Raw genomic sequence first — 19,688 nt, 5'->3', positions numbered from 1 at the left:
ACATGGTGGCTCACAACCATCTGTAATCAGATCTGGTGCCCTCTTCTGGCCTGCAGGAATAGATGCAGGCAGAAAGCTATATGATATATACATAATAAATAAATAAATGATTTAAAAAATGTTTTAATATTTTCTTGTGGCTAATGAGCATCCCAAGGAACTAGTGAATCACATTTTATTTACCACCTAAGTTAAGGGGACCACTTATAAATTCTATTTAGCAGGTACCAGGATATGACTTTTTACTAAAACACAAGGCACATGGCATCCAAAGTTCCTTCCAAGGCCTACACTTCTCAGAGAAAAACTCTACTCCTGAGTTTATGGTGAAAAATCAGTTTCCCAATTTGTAATGAGTATGTGATACATACTATATAATATGTGATACATACTATTAATATGTGATACATACTATATAATATGTGATACATACTATTAATATGTGATACATACTATATAATATGTGATACACACTATATAATACATGATACTCACTATATAATATGTGGTACATATTATATAGCATGTGTTGCATACTATATGTGATACATGCTATGTAATATGTGATACATACTATATAGTATGGGTTTCATACTATATAATACGTGATACATGCTAATACTATGTGATACATATTATGTAATATGTGATACATACTATATAATATGTGATACACACTATATAATACATGATACATACTATATAGTATGGGTTGCATACTATATAATACGTGATACATGCTATATACTATGTGATACATACTATGTAATATGTGATACATACTATATAATATGTGATACACACTATATAATACATGATACATACTATATGATATGTGATACATACTATATAGTATGGGTTGCATACTATATAATATGTGATACATGCTATATGTGATACATGCTATATAATACATGATACATACTATATAATATGTGATACATGCTATATACTATGTGATACATAATAAGTAGATACATAATAAATACATAACATGTGATACATAATACAGTGAGAGTGAGTTCACTGAGCAGAGAGAATTATAGCATTCAACAACTATGAACTCAGTTTAGGATTTCTTGAAACCCATAACCAAGAACTCTCTTCACAAAAGTATCACAGTAAATTCTGACCAAGTAAAAGTCATGCAAATTTTCAAGAGTCATCTACAACATGGGCCCACTCTCCCTCTTCTGGTGGCACAAGAGTCAAAAATTTTACCTTGGTAAACTCCACTCCCATTCTGCCTTTGAGGTCACAGGATACACGGTCTTATGACTCATTTACTTTTCCTAAGCCCCTTACAAATCCCTGCCCTGAGGGTGCTTCCTGCTACGGTAACTGTCTTGTGATCATCCCTATGGTCTTCAACTGTTTCTTGGATCTTAAAGATCCCCTAATCCTTTAATATGACTCACCATGCCTTCATCATGCCCAGCCACTTCTGGAACATGCCCAGAGAAGACATTTATAAAGGGCTGTTGATATTCATGACTTTGTTCATTTCACTGTAAACCGATGTATAACAAATGAGCGCGTGCACAGAGTTTTGTTTCTCCACCTTTGGATGGAAGGAAACATTGGGGATAAGACCCTAAAATCTATTCCAGCTAAGCTTTAGTGCCACAGCACTGACTTCTAAAAACTTGAGCAATATCTTTTACATTTCGATAACAGAGTAGACAATTTTTTAAGTCAAAGACATGACCAGGGGAAGAAGCTTGGTTGGAAAGTGCCTGCCTAACATACCCAAGCCCCTGGTTCCATCCCCAGCGCCTCAGAAGACTGTATGCGATAGTACGAACTCAGAATTCTAGTGCTGAGGAAGAGGAGGTGGTAGAGTATCCAAGGCCCAAGGTTCAAGAATGTGTAAGGCCAGCCTAGGACGTAGGAGGCTCTCTCTTAAAATATGAGCAAAACCGAACCAAACAAAATGTTAAAGACAAAAGTTTTCATGGATTAGCAAATAGGAACATAATTTCATTTTAAGATAAATATGGATGTTTAGCATGGCTTATTAGAAAAATGTGTACTGTACACTTGCCCACAGTCTGTTATGCTCCGTTAGGATATTTAAACGCTCCTCTATTTTTGTTACCTTAACACAACATTCAGGGCTGCTAGATACCAGATGGGATTTTTTTTCCCTCCCACCCACTTCCCACAAGGGGAGGAAAAGGGTTTTTTACATTCTACATGAAAATCTTGTATAAATTCAGTTCTTCTTTTTCAACTTGAGTATCAGAATCATTTTAGATCAGTAAACTTTGTCTGAATCCATATCAGTTATACATACAACAGAGTAAGTTGCACTTACATGAATGTATGCCAGACAGCCATCAACAGAAGGCTCCTCGTTATAGCTATATGTCAGCTCGTAGTTGATTTTACAAAGCCACAACTGAATACGAGTCACCATCTTAAAGATTAGTGGTGACTCGGTGGTATATTTCAGGGGAAAGATAATGAATTGAAACAGTGCTATAAGTAGACTTTCAGTCTTCTCTGGAACTGAGACCCCCAGAGCTGAGTTTTTCCTCAGACCTCAAATTTACATGCTGATTACTGCCTCATGCAAAACAAGAGTGAAGACCATAGGAGAGGAATCAGAGAGCGAACTTCATAAGGAGTGGGTATGAACCATCCATCAACATCATCAAACCCATCCCCACCCTCAGAAGAGGAATCTCAAAGGCTAAACCCAATGTTCTCTCTCACAAATCTTCACAAGACCTCTGTGTTCCCCACAGCCTATGTTCTAAGATCAGTACCAATGTTATTATAAACACTAGACTAAACTCACATGGTCCTACACCCTCAGCCCTTTGTCACCTGGTCCTCCTACCAAGCACAGGATGCTGTGGCCACTTGACTACTTCTACAGTTGCCATGTCCTCTCAATCACACTTGGCTTTCCTCTCTCTACATGCCCAACGCTCCTTATCTCTCCATTCTTCCAACCACATATATTCTGCCTTCTCCTTGGGGAAGTTTGTATAAGTTTCTTGACTACTTGAAGACCCCAATCATAGTGTTCACATACCTGCAATCCTACCTCCCACATGGGTAACTGAACTTAGTCTTGGGATCCCTTGTAGAGCAATAGCACTACATGAGGAATTAGTCTGGACAGCTCCCTAGGAACAAATTATATGCCTCCACGTCTCTACCCTTCCATAGCTCTTTTCCATTCTTCACTGGTACATGATTCTTATAGACCCTCCATCTGTTCGGACACCTTTTCCGTAACAACCTGTCTTCAAGTATCTGCCCAAATAAAACCAGTCTGCCAAGAAGTTATAGTGTTACTTGTCCAGACAACAGCTGATAAAGCGTTGACATAGTTATATTAGTTCAGATCACGTATGCATGGGAGCAAAGAAGAAAAGCATTATAGCATAAGCCAACGTTCTAAAAAGAGCTACCATGAGAGTGGGGGCAAGGGAGACAATAGCCAAGGAAAATAATCTGGTTTCCATTTTAATTATTTTAATTATTTCCTAGCCATGGAGGAGATAATGTGGCTATTTTAGTTTGCAAGAAGCTAATAAACTTAGGGAACACTTGTACAGACGGAAACAGGATTCTTTGACAACAAAAGTTTGAGGAATCAAGCTGAGCCAGGATCCACTTTCTCATCTGAGCTTTCAAAATAAATGTGCATATATTCCGAAAAAAAAACAACAAAATAACAAAGTTCTCTCTCTTAAAAACCCTGAAGCTAATTTAAAGTCGGGGGAGGGGAGGGCAGGATTTGCAATGGGGCTTCTTCTGAGAACCCAAAACAACAGTTAATGAGCAGATGGCTCCACCAGACAGCATGAAGCAGCCCGGAGACACACTGGTAGTCTAGCTGCCATTTGGAGAGAGCAAAACAAAGTCTAGAGTTCCAGGAGCACAGAGAGTGAACCAGGCTTGTAAGCCTTGCTCCCAAATGGGTGGACGAACAGGACTCTGAACTGTGTCTGCTGGGTTATGGCTCTCATCCTCAACACCCGCGGAATGGAACTATTGAGACGCCATTAAACACTGTCTTGAAAGACACTGCGATTCTTTCTGTTCAAAACGATATGCTTGAAAATTTTTTATGTTTGAGATCCAGATTAAAAACCTCCATTTGTATTCCCCTGAGGCCAGATTGACACTGATTCAAAATCAAGTAAAAGAATCAACTCGAGGAAGCTTGTTTTCTATGAAAAGGTAGTTTTAATACTAACCCAAACCCAAAGTCAGGGTCCTGTTATCAAGAAGAGTGATGTGATTTCAGTGTGGTGACTTCTGTTTCATAAGTGGGCAACTTAACATCTTAAGAATTAACTATTATTAACCTCTGAATTCTGGCTTTCAATATGAATAATGATGCTAGAAATTTCTATTCTTATTTAAATAGTTTTTGGGTTAAATCATTTTGATAGAAAACTTTTAATGGAATACTGATGGGATGTGAAATTATTCTCATCTAGATGTATAGTACAAATTTGAACATAAACTGTATAACAAGAAAAAAAAAACCTTTCCTTTTCTGTATTTCACATAGAGTAAAAAACATTAAAAAGTAGCCCTACTTTTTAAATAAAACAAAGTCCTAGGAACAGACTTTGGGTATGCAAACTAGGGGTGACAGCAGTCATCAGATATTCTAAACCACTTCTCAGCAGTCCTTAAACAAGGAGCCCCTTTGACGTCTGTAGAATTCCAGGATGAGGCTGCAGGAAACAGGGAAGAGGAAATTCCTGTCCAGAGGGAGTGTTATCCAGCTTTCCCGGGGGTAGGCAGCAGACCGCGCCAAGATCCAGTCTCAGCATGTGCCAAGTCCCCTTCCCACCCATATCTCATGAGTGAATTAGAAAAGAGGAAGGAAGCAGGGTGGGTCCTCAGACTTAACAAAGGAACTGAAGAAAACCGGGTGGGAAGAGGCAGGGTGGAGGCAAAGCCCCTCAGGAAAGTCCTGCTGAACAATCGCTTACACACACATGCTACCAGTGGACACTGGGGAGCCAGTACGGGAGCTGATGCTGGTTAGCTAACGCATAATGTAATGCACACGGAGCACAAGGTGCAATTCAAGAGAAACAGTTTCAGTTTCCTGGTAAATACTACACCCACCTTCCAGAGAATCACACCCACATCTATACAGAAATGTCAAGATATCTGTTTTACTGATGCTGAAATGTGCAGAGTACTAAGTGCCCAGGCTTTCCTTATCTTCTTCCCCACTTCCTAAGGTGCCTTCACATCATTGTATCCCCTTCCTCCAGGGCTGCCTGTCTCATTCATTCATTCATTCACTCACTTACTCATTCATTCATTCCTTTCTTTCTTTCTCCTCCTCCTCTTCCTCCTCCTCTTCCTCCTCCTCCTCCCCCTCCTTCTCCCCCTCCTCCTCTTTTTCTTCCTTTCCTTCTTCAGAGAAACCATGACTCCTGTCACCTTAGGTTCCTCTCTCCTGTGTGTCCTTACTCCAGTGACATGGGCTAAAGAAAGATGTACACCAGAATTCGCCCAGCCTAACTCTACCTAGTCACCATCAGCCTTGGCTTCCCAACCGGTCAGACTGGAAAGGTCTTCAATTAGAACTGTTTAAATCCAACTCAAATTTACTTTTTAAACCAGGTCAAATTTTATCTCTGCTGTAGGACAGATTCCATTGTCCCCAGTTGTAACTCCTCCCCACCCCCAACACAAGTTTATCTCTGCAGGTTCTCAATGAGTCTATCCTGTGGGTCTGTCTTTTATCTTAATATCTTTTTTTTTTTCACAACTAGATTAACTTCTTGAGGAACGGGATCCAGCGCAGTTATTCTAAATTCTCCATGATATCAACCTAAGTAAATGTTTAGTGAATGAAATAAGAAGAGAACATTCCAGAATGACAGTATTACCAGACTAACTCAGAAGACATAGTTCAGAAGACCAAGCCTAATGCTAATAGGGACCTCTTCTGAACCAAGCAGATAGCATTGCAGCAAACAGCCACATTTGTTCAAATGACCAATTTATTTGGGCATGACCAGAGTTGCTCTCTCCTGGAGATATTTCAAGGGGTTTGTACTTGGAAAAAAAGTCTATGTGGTCTCTGTACTATTAGCCGGCTAACAACTCATAAACCAGATTATGTTCTAAGATCTGAGACAATTTCAGCATAGTCCAGGAAACCAGAGCAAAGCCAATTTAATGGTTTGGGGACAGAGCCCCAAAGGGAACAACCATTCTCGTGCTAAACAGAACATCATGGCCAAGCGTGCTGATACAGACCTATAATCCCAGCACCCAGAGAGGTAGGACTGGAGGGCCATAAATCTAAAGCCACAAGGAAGCTCTGTCTCCAGAGACAAAGGTAAACAGAAAAAACAGCACGACACACTTATTTCTACTCTGTACTCAAGAAACAATATGAAGAAGAACATGCATTCTCAATTACGCATCACAACCTCTGCCACTTCATGCCTAAACAGTTCCTGACATCTACCGCCTTCTCAGTTCCCACAGGCTAGCACCTCTTGTCCAACTGACGACAACGGCTGTGTAAGACTCTTGCCAACGTTCCCCTCTTCCTCGCCCAGCTATTCCTCTGAACCGAAGCCAGAGAGACCTGACGAGAGCCCACGACTGCCCGTGTTACCTGTCTTCTTTGCCAAAGAGACAAGTCCAAACTCACTGGGGAGACTTATTATGTCTTTCACAACTGCATTCCGGCTTTCCCTCCAGCCCACCCGTTTCCATTCCCCATGAGTCACCAATGGTTCTGCCTAAAATGCCCTTCCCTGCCCCGTCCTTCCCTCTGTACACCAGTCCTCCTCCAAGGTCAACTGCAGAATTCCTGTTTGCCCCCATGCTCTACTGATACAACCACACAATTAAGACCCACACATTCTATACCTACATAAGAGGTTCACGTCCTCAAAGAGTTAACGACTAGATGTTAATTCTCCCACCGAAATGTTTAGAAGACACAGTCCTATTTTTACCCTCTTGCTTAAGTCTCCACATACTAATTATCAACACCTAGAAATGAGTGCTGCCTCATAGCTAGTTTTGATGATAGCTGGTTAACAGAACACGGGCTGGAGGATTCCCAAGAAGCACGATAATTGCACTTTTAAATTTTTCCTCCTGCAACTCCCTGGCGCAAGCACACAGGGAGACATTTTTTAGGATTTCATGAATTTATAATCACAGCATTTGTCAGTTCAAGAAAATACTAGAGGTGCCCGCTCTGAGGGCTCCCATCCCCTTCAGTTCGTAATGGGCCACTAAGAGTCGCAGGGGCTGTGCTTCGCTAACTATGCCTGACTCAGCAGTTATCCTTCAATGTTACTTCTGGGCACACACTTATGAGAGGGATGTTCTGGAACGGGAGAACAGGGCAGATATTCTAACTTCAATGCTGTCGTTCTTTATTGAGCTAGCTTCAGCCAGGAAAGGTGCATGAGATTTAAAAGTGACAGAAGGAAGGAAACCCGTGCACAGCTGCAGGGCCGGGCCAGTACTGTGGGATAAGGAGAGCAGGCAGCTGACTTGGGCTGACACCGCTGGACTGCAGTTTCCTCTGCTGCTGTGTACTTCAACTGAGCTTCCCTGAGCAGGAGCAGAGGCCTGGGATTGCAAACTAAAGCCCATGAACACTCAACTTAGCAAAAGTATGGTTACAAGAGATTCTCAAGCTATGAAAGGTTAAAGTAAGGGCAGAAGGCTTGGATTTTTAGATAGTGACTGTAAAGACACATAGGCAGCCATTCCTTTATGAAGAGGTGCATCAGCTTCAGCTCTGTTGCTGACTGGCTCAAGTGGGGTCATCCTGCAGATGGAGATTTTTAAGTTGGATGGGAAAGGCTGTGTGGGGAGAGCCGTAATTCCAATGTTTGTTTACACACTTTCCCTCTTAGATGCAAACATTTCAGAGATGTAAATGCATCAGTCATGGGACACTCATGAGAGAACTAAGAACCACTACTGTTCTGTTTTAGGGACTTCAAAAGGTTTAAAGGCAACAACAACAACAACAACAATAGCAAAATAATCATAAGCCAAACTGCAAATCTTCACACTTGAAATTTCTTGCTCCTTTCAAAACCTTACCAGTGATTAGTACTAGCTTCAGATGTCTACATTTTGCAGGGAACCTCAATCTCACTAGCTGTAACTATAATATTCTGTATTATAATAATGACAAAATGAAGGTAATACAGGTGTCCTGTGAACAGCACAGAGTTCTTCATGGCCTGAAGCCTACGGTTAGTTCCTGTAGAGTAAGACTATACCATTTTGCTTTGAGCAAGTCTGCCCTATTTCCAGTTGTCACTGGTTCCGTGCATCTCATTGGCAATCACCCATAAGAATCAGCATTCATTTAAAGGACCACTAGGAAGAACACCCATCATTGCACTGTGACACGTTTTCACACCATCAATAGTTAATACTCATGATGCATCTAGAAGTAAAAAGGCAATGAAAGCCGCTGACCTCCTAATTAAAATGAGCCCAAAGGAGGAGGAGCTTGAGAAGTTGAAGCTGCACATTGAGATAGATAATACCCCAAGAATATGACTAGGTAAGGATTAGGCTGTGACACAGGCAAACTTAAAAGCGAAGGATGCTTTTAACACCTTAAACAAGTTCTTGAACTTCTCAGCAGTACCCAGCAAATGGCAGACGGTGAGTCTTCCAACTACACAGCTAGCCCTGCAACAGTTCAATCTCAAGGCTCTGAAGTTATCTTATCATTCCTTCTACTCGAGGTACCAACTTCTACTGTGCTAAGCTGCCAAGCTATTAAAAATATCCCATGTTTATAAGCTGAACAGCCAGCCAGAGAGGTCCCAAGCCACCACTTCCACAGGAAAACCCTGTCACTTGTATCGATGGACTTGGGGCTCAAAGAGCACATAGCAGTTTCTTCTCCCCTGGCAAAGTCTGAAAATGTGAAAGGAAAGTTATAGCCAGAGAAAGACAGAGAACTGTTCTCCTCTGTGAACCACCGGGGACAGCAAGAGTGAAGTCTTAACAAATAACAATCAGCAGATCACAATATGTGGCAAAAGAAAGTGGCCACATTGTCTTCCCAGTCTGAGGGTAGCATTCTCAGCTCTCAGGCTCCAGCTGAATAACGGCTTTCAGGGGACCAAGCAGCTCGTCCTCCCCGCCTCTCCCCCCACCCGGCTCTCACTGTATCCACACAATATCACTCTTGTTGGAACATAGCGTTCAGAAGCTACTGGTGAGTCTCCATCGGACCCGCCCTCGTTGAGGGCGGCTGTAATCTGTTTTTCTGTCCTTATCTATTTCTAGTGACCCAGGGTACATTCCCTGGAGATGAGATCCAAGACCAAGATGAATATGAAAGTACATTGGGACATTTGTCTAAAAAAAAAATCTATATTCTCTGGTCTATATAATGGCCAAGATTTCCAGTGTAAGACCAGGAGGTTTTCAACTCACAGTCATGACAGATATGCATTCGTAGCTTGGTTTTTACATGACTTACTTCTGAGAGGAGTTCTCTTATAAACTGAGTTCCAAAGTCACTAGATTGAGAGTTGAGGGCATCTGCTATCTTAGTTAGAAGGATGTTGTGCAGAGGTAAAAATCCCATACAATTGCAATAAAATATTTGTACCTTCACACATACAGCCAAGCAGAACCACTTTCCAGCCATTCAAACCCACACCCCCAGGAGGAAAGGACTTACCTGTTCCGACTTCTCCGGTTCTTTTTTGTCTGTCTGTAAAAACTGACAGTTCTCTCTTGCCAGCTTGTGGACCAGCTCAATACGTCCGATATCATCTCTCTCTTGAAGCTTACACATCACCCCAGCCTTCAGAGTCGGAGAAAAAGCGAAGATATACTTAAATCCGCAGTCCCAGGACATGACACCACCACAAAGTTCACCCTATAATAAGCGCATTTTTTTAACTGTGACCTGAATTAAATCGTGGCCATCGTGAAAGATTTTTGCCTTTCCAGAGTTAAATCTGTGTTATTTTAAAGTAGAGAGATACAGTGCCAGAGACTCCGAATTGAGAGAGCATGTATCTGTCTACTTTAAGAGCTGGAAGGGCAAACTAAATCATTTGCTACTACGTGTGCGCCTGATATGCTGGCATTTGTTTGTTCCTGACAGCCTGTTTCCTGTTACATAAGCAAAGCCTAGCAAAAGGTTAAAAATTCATGGGAAAGTTAGCCAGGAACCAGTCTGGCAAAAGGGGTGAAGTGATACAGAGTCCTAAAAATAACAGTCTACAACTTCCCAATTCTTTAGCCCGAGTGGATCATTCCATGGACAAGCACAGTTAGCAAGAAGGTTATGGGATAAACTTTTTTTTCCTTCACAACTGGAAAAGTACTATTGAGGGTGTAAGTAAAAGCATTCGTGAGCAGTTAGAAGCAACTCACTAAGCATCATGCATTTCTTCATATATTTATGTCATAAGCAGGGAAAATAGGAAGGAGGTGATTCTAGTTTAGAACAGGAAAAAAAAAGGAGGTCATTCTAACACAGAGATTATAAAACATTTCTACTCAAATTCTTTCCCAAATGGTTCACACAGCCATACCAAGGCATGATCTAACAAAGAAACCTGAAGTTAACTTGGCAGGATTAGTCAAAACCACTGAGTCCTTATTTACCCAACATAACCTACAGGATTTGAATATACTCAGTGACGTGACAAAATATGGGGATGGGAACTGTATGAGCCTCCAAGTTTCTTAGCAGTTTGGTCTTAGCAGTTTGTGTGAAAGTCACCCACATTGTCGACTGGGTGTCACTGAAATATAGCCAGACATGCAAAGCAACAGCTCAACTTTATTCCCAAAGGATCAGGAGAGAAGAGTTCTCCAAGTAGCCATCACAGACCCCTAGAGGGCAGCAAGCAGACTTCTCCCACTAAAAGTGTGAGTGAGGCTTTTAACATTCATCACAAGTGGTGTTTTTAGTTTCTTTCCCAAGTTTCCCTGCACAAGGACCTCATCTTATCTTAAGACATCCTGTACATTGGTGGACAGCCAGAACTGCTGGAAAGTCCCGTAGAAGCTAGATAACTCTTGAAGTTATTTAATGTCAATCCATGAGCATAGTTTTCCCTTTTAAAGCAACTGGAACAAGGGCTATCCCTTACCCAACGACACAATCTTTCTAGTATCAAACACACATATTTGTTTCAATATCACTTAATATTTTTGAGATATATATCTCTGGTTGTCTATTTTATACATCATTCGATAGACTTTGAAAACCACCCACAATAAATCCTAGAGCTATAGGATTAAATACCTCAACATCCCTTACATCCCTCAGGTTTGCATTCAACAATTCAACAGAAGAAGATTATAACATACGCATGCACACGCATACAAGCACTCATACATATATACGTGCACACATACACACACCACACAGAGAGAGAGAGAGAGAGAGAGAGAGAGAGAGAGAGAGAGAGAGAGAAGCAGAGACAGAAAGACACACAGAGAGAAGCAGGCAGGGAGAGAGAGAGACAGAGACAGAGAGACGGAGATACACGTACACACAGAGAGAGAGACAGAGAGACAGAAAAAGAGACAGAGAGACAGAGACAGAGAGAGGCAGAGAGAGGGACAGAAATAGAAAAAGACAGAAAGACAGAGATACACACAGAGAGAGAGAGAGAGAGAGAGAGAGAGAGAGAGAGAGAGAGAGAGACCAGGTGGTATATGACTATATGACAAGAAATAAAAATAAAGCATGGGGGGGGTGGTGGTAGGTGGTAGAGCAATAATTAGAGGTCACCTCCAAATCTGGAGATTTTCTTTTTTTTTTTTTTCTTTTTTTCGGAGCTGGGGACCGAACCCAGGGCCTTGTACTTGCTAGGCAAGCGCTCTACCACTGAGCTAAATCCCCACCCTGGAGATTTTCTAATAATATGGCATTTAAATCAAATCCTAAAAAAAGAAGAAGAAAAAGATGGTGTCAACACACAAAGGAGGTGTATGTTACCCAGAGAACGAGGACCCCCAGGCTTGGTGTGCTTGGCATGCTGGCTGAAGGATCAAAAAAGGGAATATCATCACAGTAGAATAGATGGGTCAGGGGATGGCTGGTAAGGCCGTCAGAGAGATACGGGGTCCAATCACACAGCTTTCTTACAGGCTGTGTAAAGAGTTCATAGTCCTAAACAAGGTGTCTATCAAATCTCTCTCCTCGGGGTTCAGGGAACTCTGGATGAGGAGGCAGAAAGACTAAGAACGAAATGATGATAAAAGACACCAAAGAAGCAAAGCCTTCTAAACACACACCTATCAACTCAGACTGTGGCAGCACGTACCGGGCCAGCACCAGAGGAGGCTCCAGCACCGAGAGAAGTGGACACTGGCCCCCATCCCTGACTCAGAAGCCATCTCCAGTTGATAATCACTTGCAAATGAAAAATTGGTTTTCTTCCATGGAGTCTCGCTGGCTATACTAACCTCATACTCAGCAGCAAGTGGCCAACATAATACGAACTCAATGGGATCTTTGGAGGTTCTCTGTCCTATAGTGTTTTGTTATGACAATATTTTTTTTAGCCATGACTGTCCTGGAAGTTACTCTGTACTGGCTGTCCTCAACTCAGGAGATCACCTGCTTCTGCCTCCCAGTGCTGAGATTGAAACTGTACACCACTACCACCCACCTGGCTGCCTGTTTGGTTTTTCACAAGAGACAGAAAGGGTGTGAATTCAGATGGGAGGAGCTATGGGAAGGATCTTGGAGGAGTTGGGAGGGAGCTATAATCAGAATATATTGTATAAAAAAATCTTATTTTCAAAAAAATAGAAAAAAATAAAAATAAGATATAATCCTGTATGACTATAGATGACACACACACATACACACACACACACACACACACACACACATATCTATCTATCTATATCTATATATATATATATATATATATAAAGGATAATATATTTAAAAGTCTGTATTATAAATAAATAATACATTTTAAATAAATATATGTTTATCCTGGTTTCAACTTATAGAATGTATAAACACATTGAAATATCACATGGTATGTATCTAATTTAGATAGGTAGGTAGATATAGATAGACAGATAGATAGCTAGATAGATAAAATTAATTATAAAGTCCCATATAGCAATGAACTGATGAACTGGATTTTCTGCTTTTTTGGAGGAATCAAGTTGGGCATTGAATATATACATATATAGAAGTCACAGAATATACATTGGTAGTTTAATAGTGAATAATTAGTCTTCATAAAAATGAACTATGCTACTTCTTAACATAATTATGTTTCTTAGTTAAGATACAGGCTAATGAGTCGTTGGGAAAACTGGCCCTGGGTCATGAGAGTGGGTGAACTGGCCCTGCCACTTACCAGGGGCTGCAGTCGGGAGACTGGACCCTGCACCTCATCTGGGAAGCACAGTACAGCTGGTCCAGGTGGAAGGGGTTCAGATGAGCCAGTCCTTGTGGTGAGAGCCTGAGAGAGCTGGCCCCACCACTGGTCAGGCAAGAGGTGGTGTGGGTGTTGTCCTCCCCACCCCCACACTCCCTTGACATCTGCAGTAGTTAGGAGCGCTGGCCCTAACTAAACCTAGCAACACAGTGGAGCTGGCCCTGATGGTGAAGGCACAGCATGGGAAAGCTGGAGAACTAGGTGGACCCCTTACAGGCTGCAGCAATTGGGAGAGTAGACCCCACACCTTGACTGGCAGCACAGCACAGCTGGCTCTGGAGGTGTAGGTGAGAATGAGCCACTCCTGAGGGCATGAAAGTAGGGGAACAGAAGAGCTGACCCTGCCTCCTGTTAATGGCAGCACTGGGCAGACTAGCCAGAGCAGTGTTGGAGAACTCACCCTTGCTGTGGTTTGCCCCGAAGTTATCTGTATTTTGATGCTAATCCCACTGCCCCAAGGACAGCTGCCTAGTCACTACTCAGTAATCAGGTGACTTCACCAGAGCCTTCTCCCCATTGAATTTGTAAAGTACAGGTGAGGGGCAGGTACAGGATAGAAGGAGGCCTGTCAATGGAGGAGAAGGAAGGATGGGCGGGAGAGAAGTTTGAAGGAAGAGGAGGAACTAGGAGAGAAAGGAGGAGACAAGGAGAGAAGAGAGGGTGAGAAGCCATGGCAGGTGATGTTAAGATTCTGCTCTGTGTATTTACAGGTTGTTATTAATGTTCCTAAGGGATGGGTGGTACCGGGCTTTGTATGTTTAAGTGGGCAATTATATCTTATCAATTGGATCTAAGATTATTGTGTTGTGTGTTCTTTTATGTGAGGGTTTGAGTGTAGGAAAGTGTGCAGCGGCAGGAGACAATGGACCGCCTCGGAGTTGGGCTGTGATTCTGCCAAGATATCTAGCAGATATCTTGGGGCACCGTGGTGCAGGACCTAGCGGGGTAAAAGACACCATACTTCTTTTTATTTTTATATTTTTACAACAACACACCCTGGTGGTACAGATAAGAGAGCCAGCAAGCTGACTATCTCAGCTACCACCAGGCCCAGATCTGTATTATTGGTAAACTGTCAGGACATGTGAAATGGCCAGTCCAGCAGGATCCAAAGCTGAAGGCTCTCTATGACACAAGGCAACAACAGAATAACTAGGAGGAGGCCTAGTGATGGTCTAATATTGATGATGTCATAGAAGCCAGAGAACTCGAACCAGACTAATGACTCATTGCAATCAACACTTGCAAGAAGACCTGTGGGAAACTGGGGCATACTGTGACAGTGTGGAAGCTATAGCTTCCATGATGAGATGTTTTCTACACTTTGGATTGTGTGTGTGTGTGTGTGTGTGTGTGTGTGTGTGTGTGTGTGTTATCTTAGGAGGCAGTTTACACGAGTGAAGGGTGGTCATGAGGGGAGAAGGAAATGGGATTGGGGTACATGATGTGAAACTCACAAAGAATCAATAAAAGTTAAAAAAAGATGAGTCAGTGGTATTTTTTTTATCAGGTACATTATAAAAATACGCTGTACTTACATCAAGTATTAACTAATCTGTAAAACAATGAGTAATAATAAATACAGGAGAGTGTTTTGCCTGTAGACAAATATTTGGATTCGTGTTCTGAACAAGATGAAATTCTTTGGAAGAGAATGATCACAAATGGATTTACGGTTTAGAGGATCGTTGTGCGCAGGAAAGAATGGAGGATGAAGTAGTTGGGGCTAGAAGAGCATGAAGGAGACTGGCTGGCTTTTACACAGGATGCGACCCAGAGTCCTTGGTAACGCAAGAGATGAGAAGACTTGATGGGCGTCTAGATGCATTTCCAAAGCAATGTCAGAAGGTGTCCCGGGTGTCTGTAAATATTGTGGGAGGAAGGTGCCTACTCAAAGCTCCAATAGTGTTAGGATGGCAGTCCCTAGGTTCAGAAGCAAAGGGGAGGGTGGGGGTAAGATGCCGGGACCATCCAGAGTACAGATAGCATTACTCTGTTTGTACGGACTCAAGGATATTAATCAAAGGCTGAGTACAATGTTTAGAAACAGGAAGATGCAGAGAATCACAAGGAAACAGGAAGACTGATCAGCTTCTGGAAGAGCTGGAGAACTAAAGGGGTTTCCACAGAAATCAGCCAGATGCTGTCTGGGTAAAAGGCAAGATGCTTGCAAACAACTATCAATTCTACAAAGGTAATTTGTGACTGAGAAGCCAGCTCTCCCCTTGAGGTAGGCAGGGGACAGCTCCACTAGCATGTAGCCCTCAGAGAAGCCTAAGGATGCTTTGACAGACCGGCCCCAGCTGAAGAATGAGGAGAGCAGGAATTTATGTGGCTTGATGGAGCTGAGATGAGCATGTTTATCTCTGTTAGAAATCATCTAATACACAGGGAAATTTGACCATAGAAGAGGGGGAGTGGGAGGGGGAGGGAACGCAGGTGAGTGCACATTCGAGATTAATACTCTTGAATATGAAAAAGAAGACAAGGATCTGCCCTTAGACCGGAATATAAATATCAGTGCTCCAACCACTGAAACAAGAGGCAGCCTGCAGGTAGGCTGGCAGAGTCCAACAGTGACAACTCATGGAGATTCTTTACTGAAGGCACATTTCCCCCAGGAGTTACAAAGAGTAAGAATTGGGAAGAAGATGGTGGCGGTATGAGAAACAACAGCACATAGCATGCACCACTTGGGCTAGTGTTAGCGAAATTTTCATACCAGGCCCAACAGTAAAATACCCCAAGCTTTCTGTTGCAACTACTGGCCTCTGCGAGTGAAACCCTGGAGTAGCAAGGGGTAGTGGGTAAGCTATGTCCAGTAATACTTTGATACAGATGCAGGCAGGGACGGGCTGTGGGTATCATGTCCTGGCCTAGGGTACTGGGTTGCAGAAGTCCAGTGGTTCTCAATCTTCCTAATGCTGTGACCCTTCAACACAGTTCCTCATGCGGTGGTGACCTCCGATCGCAAAATCATTTCATTGCTACTTCGTAATTCTAGTTTTCCTTCTGTTACAGATATATGAATTGTATTGTAAATATATGCTATGTCACCCACAGGTTGAGAGCCACTGAACTCGAACGTCACTGTGGTCCATTTGATTTCTACTTTTAAACCCCTTATCATCCTTGCCTTCCTAAGGGCATTGTTCTTGTTTGCCAAAATTCTAGCGGTCCCTATAATCTGAGATGGTGCCAAAGATATAAAACAATCATGAAGGTGTGTGTTTAATCCATGCAAGGCGGGGCAGAAGGGGACAAATGTCGTCAAGCCCCTTCCCTTATGATGGGAAGACGAGGGAACTGTGTGGGGCTGTTTCTACTTGCAAATAAGCAGCGTTCCTTAAATATTATATTTCTTAATGTGGTAAATGTCTGGTTTTTTGGAGAATTCCTCTATGCTTATGCCTGAGACTTCTTTCTAGTCCATGCTGCCCTCTGTGATGCACTGTCTACTGCTTTAGGGGATAGGCTGGTACCCCATAAAGCCTCAGGCAGACTCCATGGTAATACATCTGTTCCATAGAGGAGCCATCTCCTCTCCCTTTTCATGATGTCTCCCTCCTTCCTGGTCTCTTGCTCCCAGTGTGGCCCTCTGGGTACCAGAGGGAGTGTGTGTGAGGTTAAGGCAGGGCTGGACTGAGCTGGGAGGGCCAGGAGCTACTGGGCTGGGTGCATTGGACAGAATCTGCAAGGACTCTAATCCAGAGACCACGAGTCCCACATGCAGCTCTGTAAACAAGTGTTACCAGTGTGTGTCATCAACATGGGATGGATGTCAAACACTGGATCTATTTTAGTTTTTATAAAAGCACAAAGAAACGCTTCATCTCACGATGAGAATCTTAAATACAGACCCCCCCCCCTTTTTTTGTATAAGGAAATAGTTTTATCTGAGCCAGACCATATGGATACATGAAATCAAATATTTGCGTTTTAAATAACAAATGTTATTACTTTAAAAAGTATGTTTCAGATTAATTTAACTCATGCTTATTTCATGCTTTCTAATTAAAGAAGAAATATTACTGCCTTGATTTTCCAAGTTCTGTTTAATTTTTTGATGTACTAATATTTTCATGAGATAATTCTGTACCCATTACAAAATAACTACGAAGGAGGGAGTTTTCAGAGATGTTTATGGTTAGCCCTTTATTCCTTGGGGGTCTTTTCAGCCCAGAGAGATCACATATCCTCTACGGTTCATAAGATAGTGAACTTGGAAATACAACATAAAACCAGATGTTCTCTGGTGTCCCTTTCACAGCTCTGTAATTTAGTAATTTAATTCTAGAAACCTATGAATTTATTAATGTATTTTGGGAGCTTTGTTATGGACAAACAGGCAAATAGCTGACAGCCCTTGATCGAGACTTTAATATTCATGGTTTATTTAATTTATCTACGTGAAATTAATTATAAACAGTTTACCTAACACTGTTAAGCCAGAAAAAAAAATTTGAAAGGATTAATGTGTAACTGTCAGGAGAATTATTTAAGAGCCTTATTTCAAGGTCTCTTCTCAAAGAAAATAATTCTCTATAATGTATAATTAAAGCTCTTCGTATGGGTTTCAGTAGCAACAATGTTACAAATGCCAGTAAAAAGTCTGTTTCCTCTATAAATGGAGTCATAAAGTGTGAGTCCACTCCCTTAGGGCTGAAAATGAAATATGGACAGGAATCCTTATAGAGGACAAAAGAGCAATCTTCCCTGTGACAAAGGAGGATAACCACAGTTTCACATCTGAAAGCAAGGTCTGCTTTACCTTAATAGTAAAATTCACTTTGTCTGCAGCAGGAGCATTTGCTGCACTTGCATGAGGACCTGAGTTCAAGTACCCAGTGTTCAGGTTAAAAGCCAGGTTTGGCCATGTGCACACCTATGACCCACCCCAGCACAGTGAGGAGTGGAAAGAGAACATCATTGGGGTTTCTGGCCTCCAGCCTAGCTCCAGGTTCAAAGAAAGACATGTTTCTGGCCTGCATGTGAACACAGGTGAGTGTACACACACACACACACACACACACACACACACACACACACACACGCTCGCACGCACGCACGCATGCACGCACGCACATACACACATATACATACACATATACATCATATACATGCACACGCACTTGCATATATACACACTTGCACATACACATGTATGCATGCACACATGCATGCACTCAAGTGCACACACATACACACATATACATGCACACTTATGCACATACTTTCATACGCATGCACACACATGCAAACACACTGGCACCTACACGAGCCCATACATGGGCACATACACAGGCACACATCCACACTCTACCATATACATTCTTTCACACACAAAAGTCGATTTTTCTAAAACAGTAAATCATAATGTAAAAACTGCTATCAAGAGAAGTTAACCGAGTATCCAGTTTTCGTGGGAGCATGTTTGTAATAACAAACTTCTACATCACAAATGCTACTGAACATAAATTCAGCATACAGAAATAAATTCTTACTGATTACTGCATAATACATTTTTGTACATTAAACATTAAACTTGGAGGAGAAATTCACTATATTAATTTTCTGCCTTTAGGTTTGTGTTCTTGGAAATAAGATCTATGGACCCAACGACAGCCTCAGATTGTCCATCTAACCATAGATGTCCTTGAATGTTTGATCCTCCTGTCTCCAGGTTCCCAGTGTTGAACTATGTACCATCACATCAGTTTATGCAGTGTTGGAGGCTGAAGTCAGGATTTCCAGAACTCCAGGTAAGCCATCTACCAACACAGTGGTGTTCTCAACCTTGCTCCCCAGCTTGCTTCCTTCCTTCCCTCCTTCCTCCTTCCTTTCCTCTCTCTTGATTTACTACCCCAAAACCACCACCTAATTTTGGTAAGATTATCTGCATGTTATAGAAATTAGAAGACAGTCTTCATAGTGATTAAAAGCAAGCATTTTGGAATAGGCTACTTTGGTCAGAAGCCCACCCAGACCATTATACCAGGTCGTATGTAAAACGGTGGTAATTCTAACTTTGTAGGACTAGTTGTAAGATTTTAGTACATCATCATCATCAACAAGAACAACAACAACAATAGCAACAACAACAAGAGGCTCAGAAAAGTGTCCAGTGTGTATGTGGGGTTGTAGCTTTTAGCCCTCACACTGTCACAGAGAAAGAAGAGGGGCCGCAGGAGAATCACCTTTCCCAATGTGAGCAGCTAAAGGAATTCAGGTAGCTTTGTTACAGAAGCA

At 42.0% G+C, this 19,688-nt stretch overlaps 1 protein-coding gene across 1 annotated transcript in view; it reads right to left on the bottom strand.

Annotated features, from left to right (window-relative positions):
- Nucleotides 1–19,688, bottom strand: part of Rapgef5 (Rap guanine nucleotide exchange factor 5) — a 235,007-nt gene that overhangs the window by 98,750 nt on the left and 116,569 nt on the right. Inside the window, 1 exon segment of the mRNA NM_001395143.1 lies at nucleotides 9,689–9,814. Within this exon segment, the coding sequence (NP_001382072.1) occupies nucleotides 9,689–9,814 (126 nt within the window).

The sequence above is a fragment of the Rattus norvegicus genome, chromosome 6 (genome assembly GCF_021556685.1).
Source record: "Rattus norvegicus strain SHRSP/BbbUtx chromosome 6, alternate assembly SHRSP_T2T, whole genome shotgun sequence".
NCBI lineage: Eukaryota > Metazoa > Chordata > Mammalia > Rodentia > Muridae > Rattus > Rattus norvegicus.
Note: the sequence above shows the minus strand (reverse complement) of the source record. Positions and strands in the feature narration are given on the sequence as shown.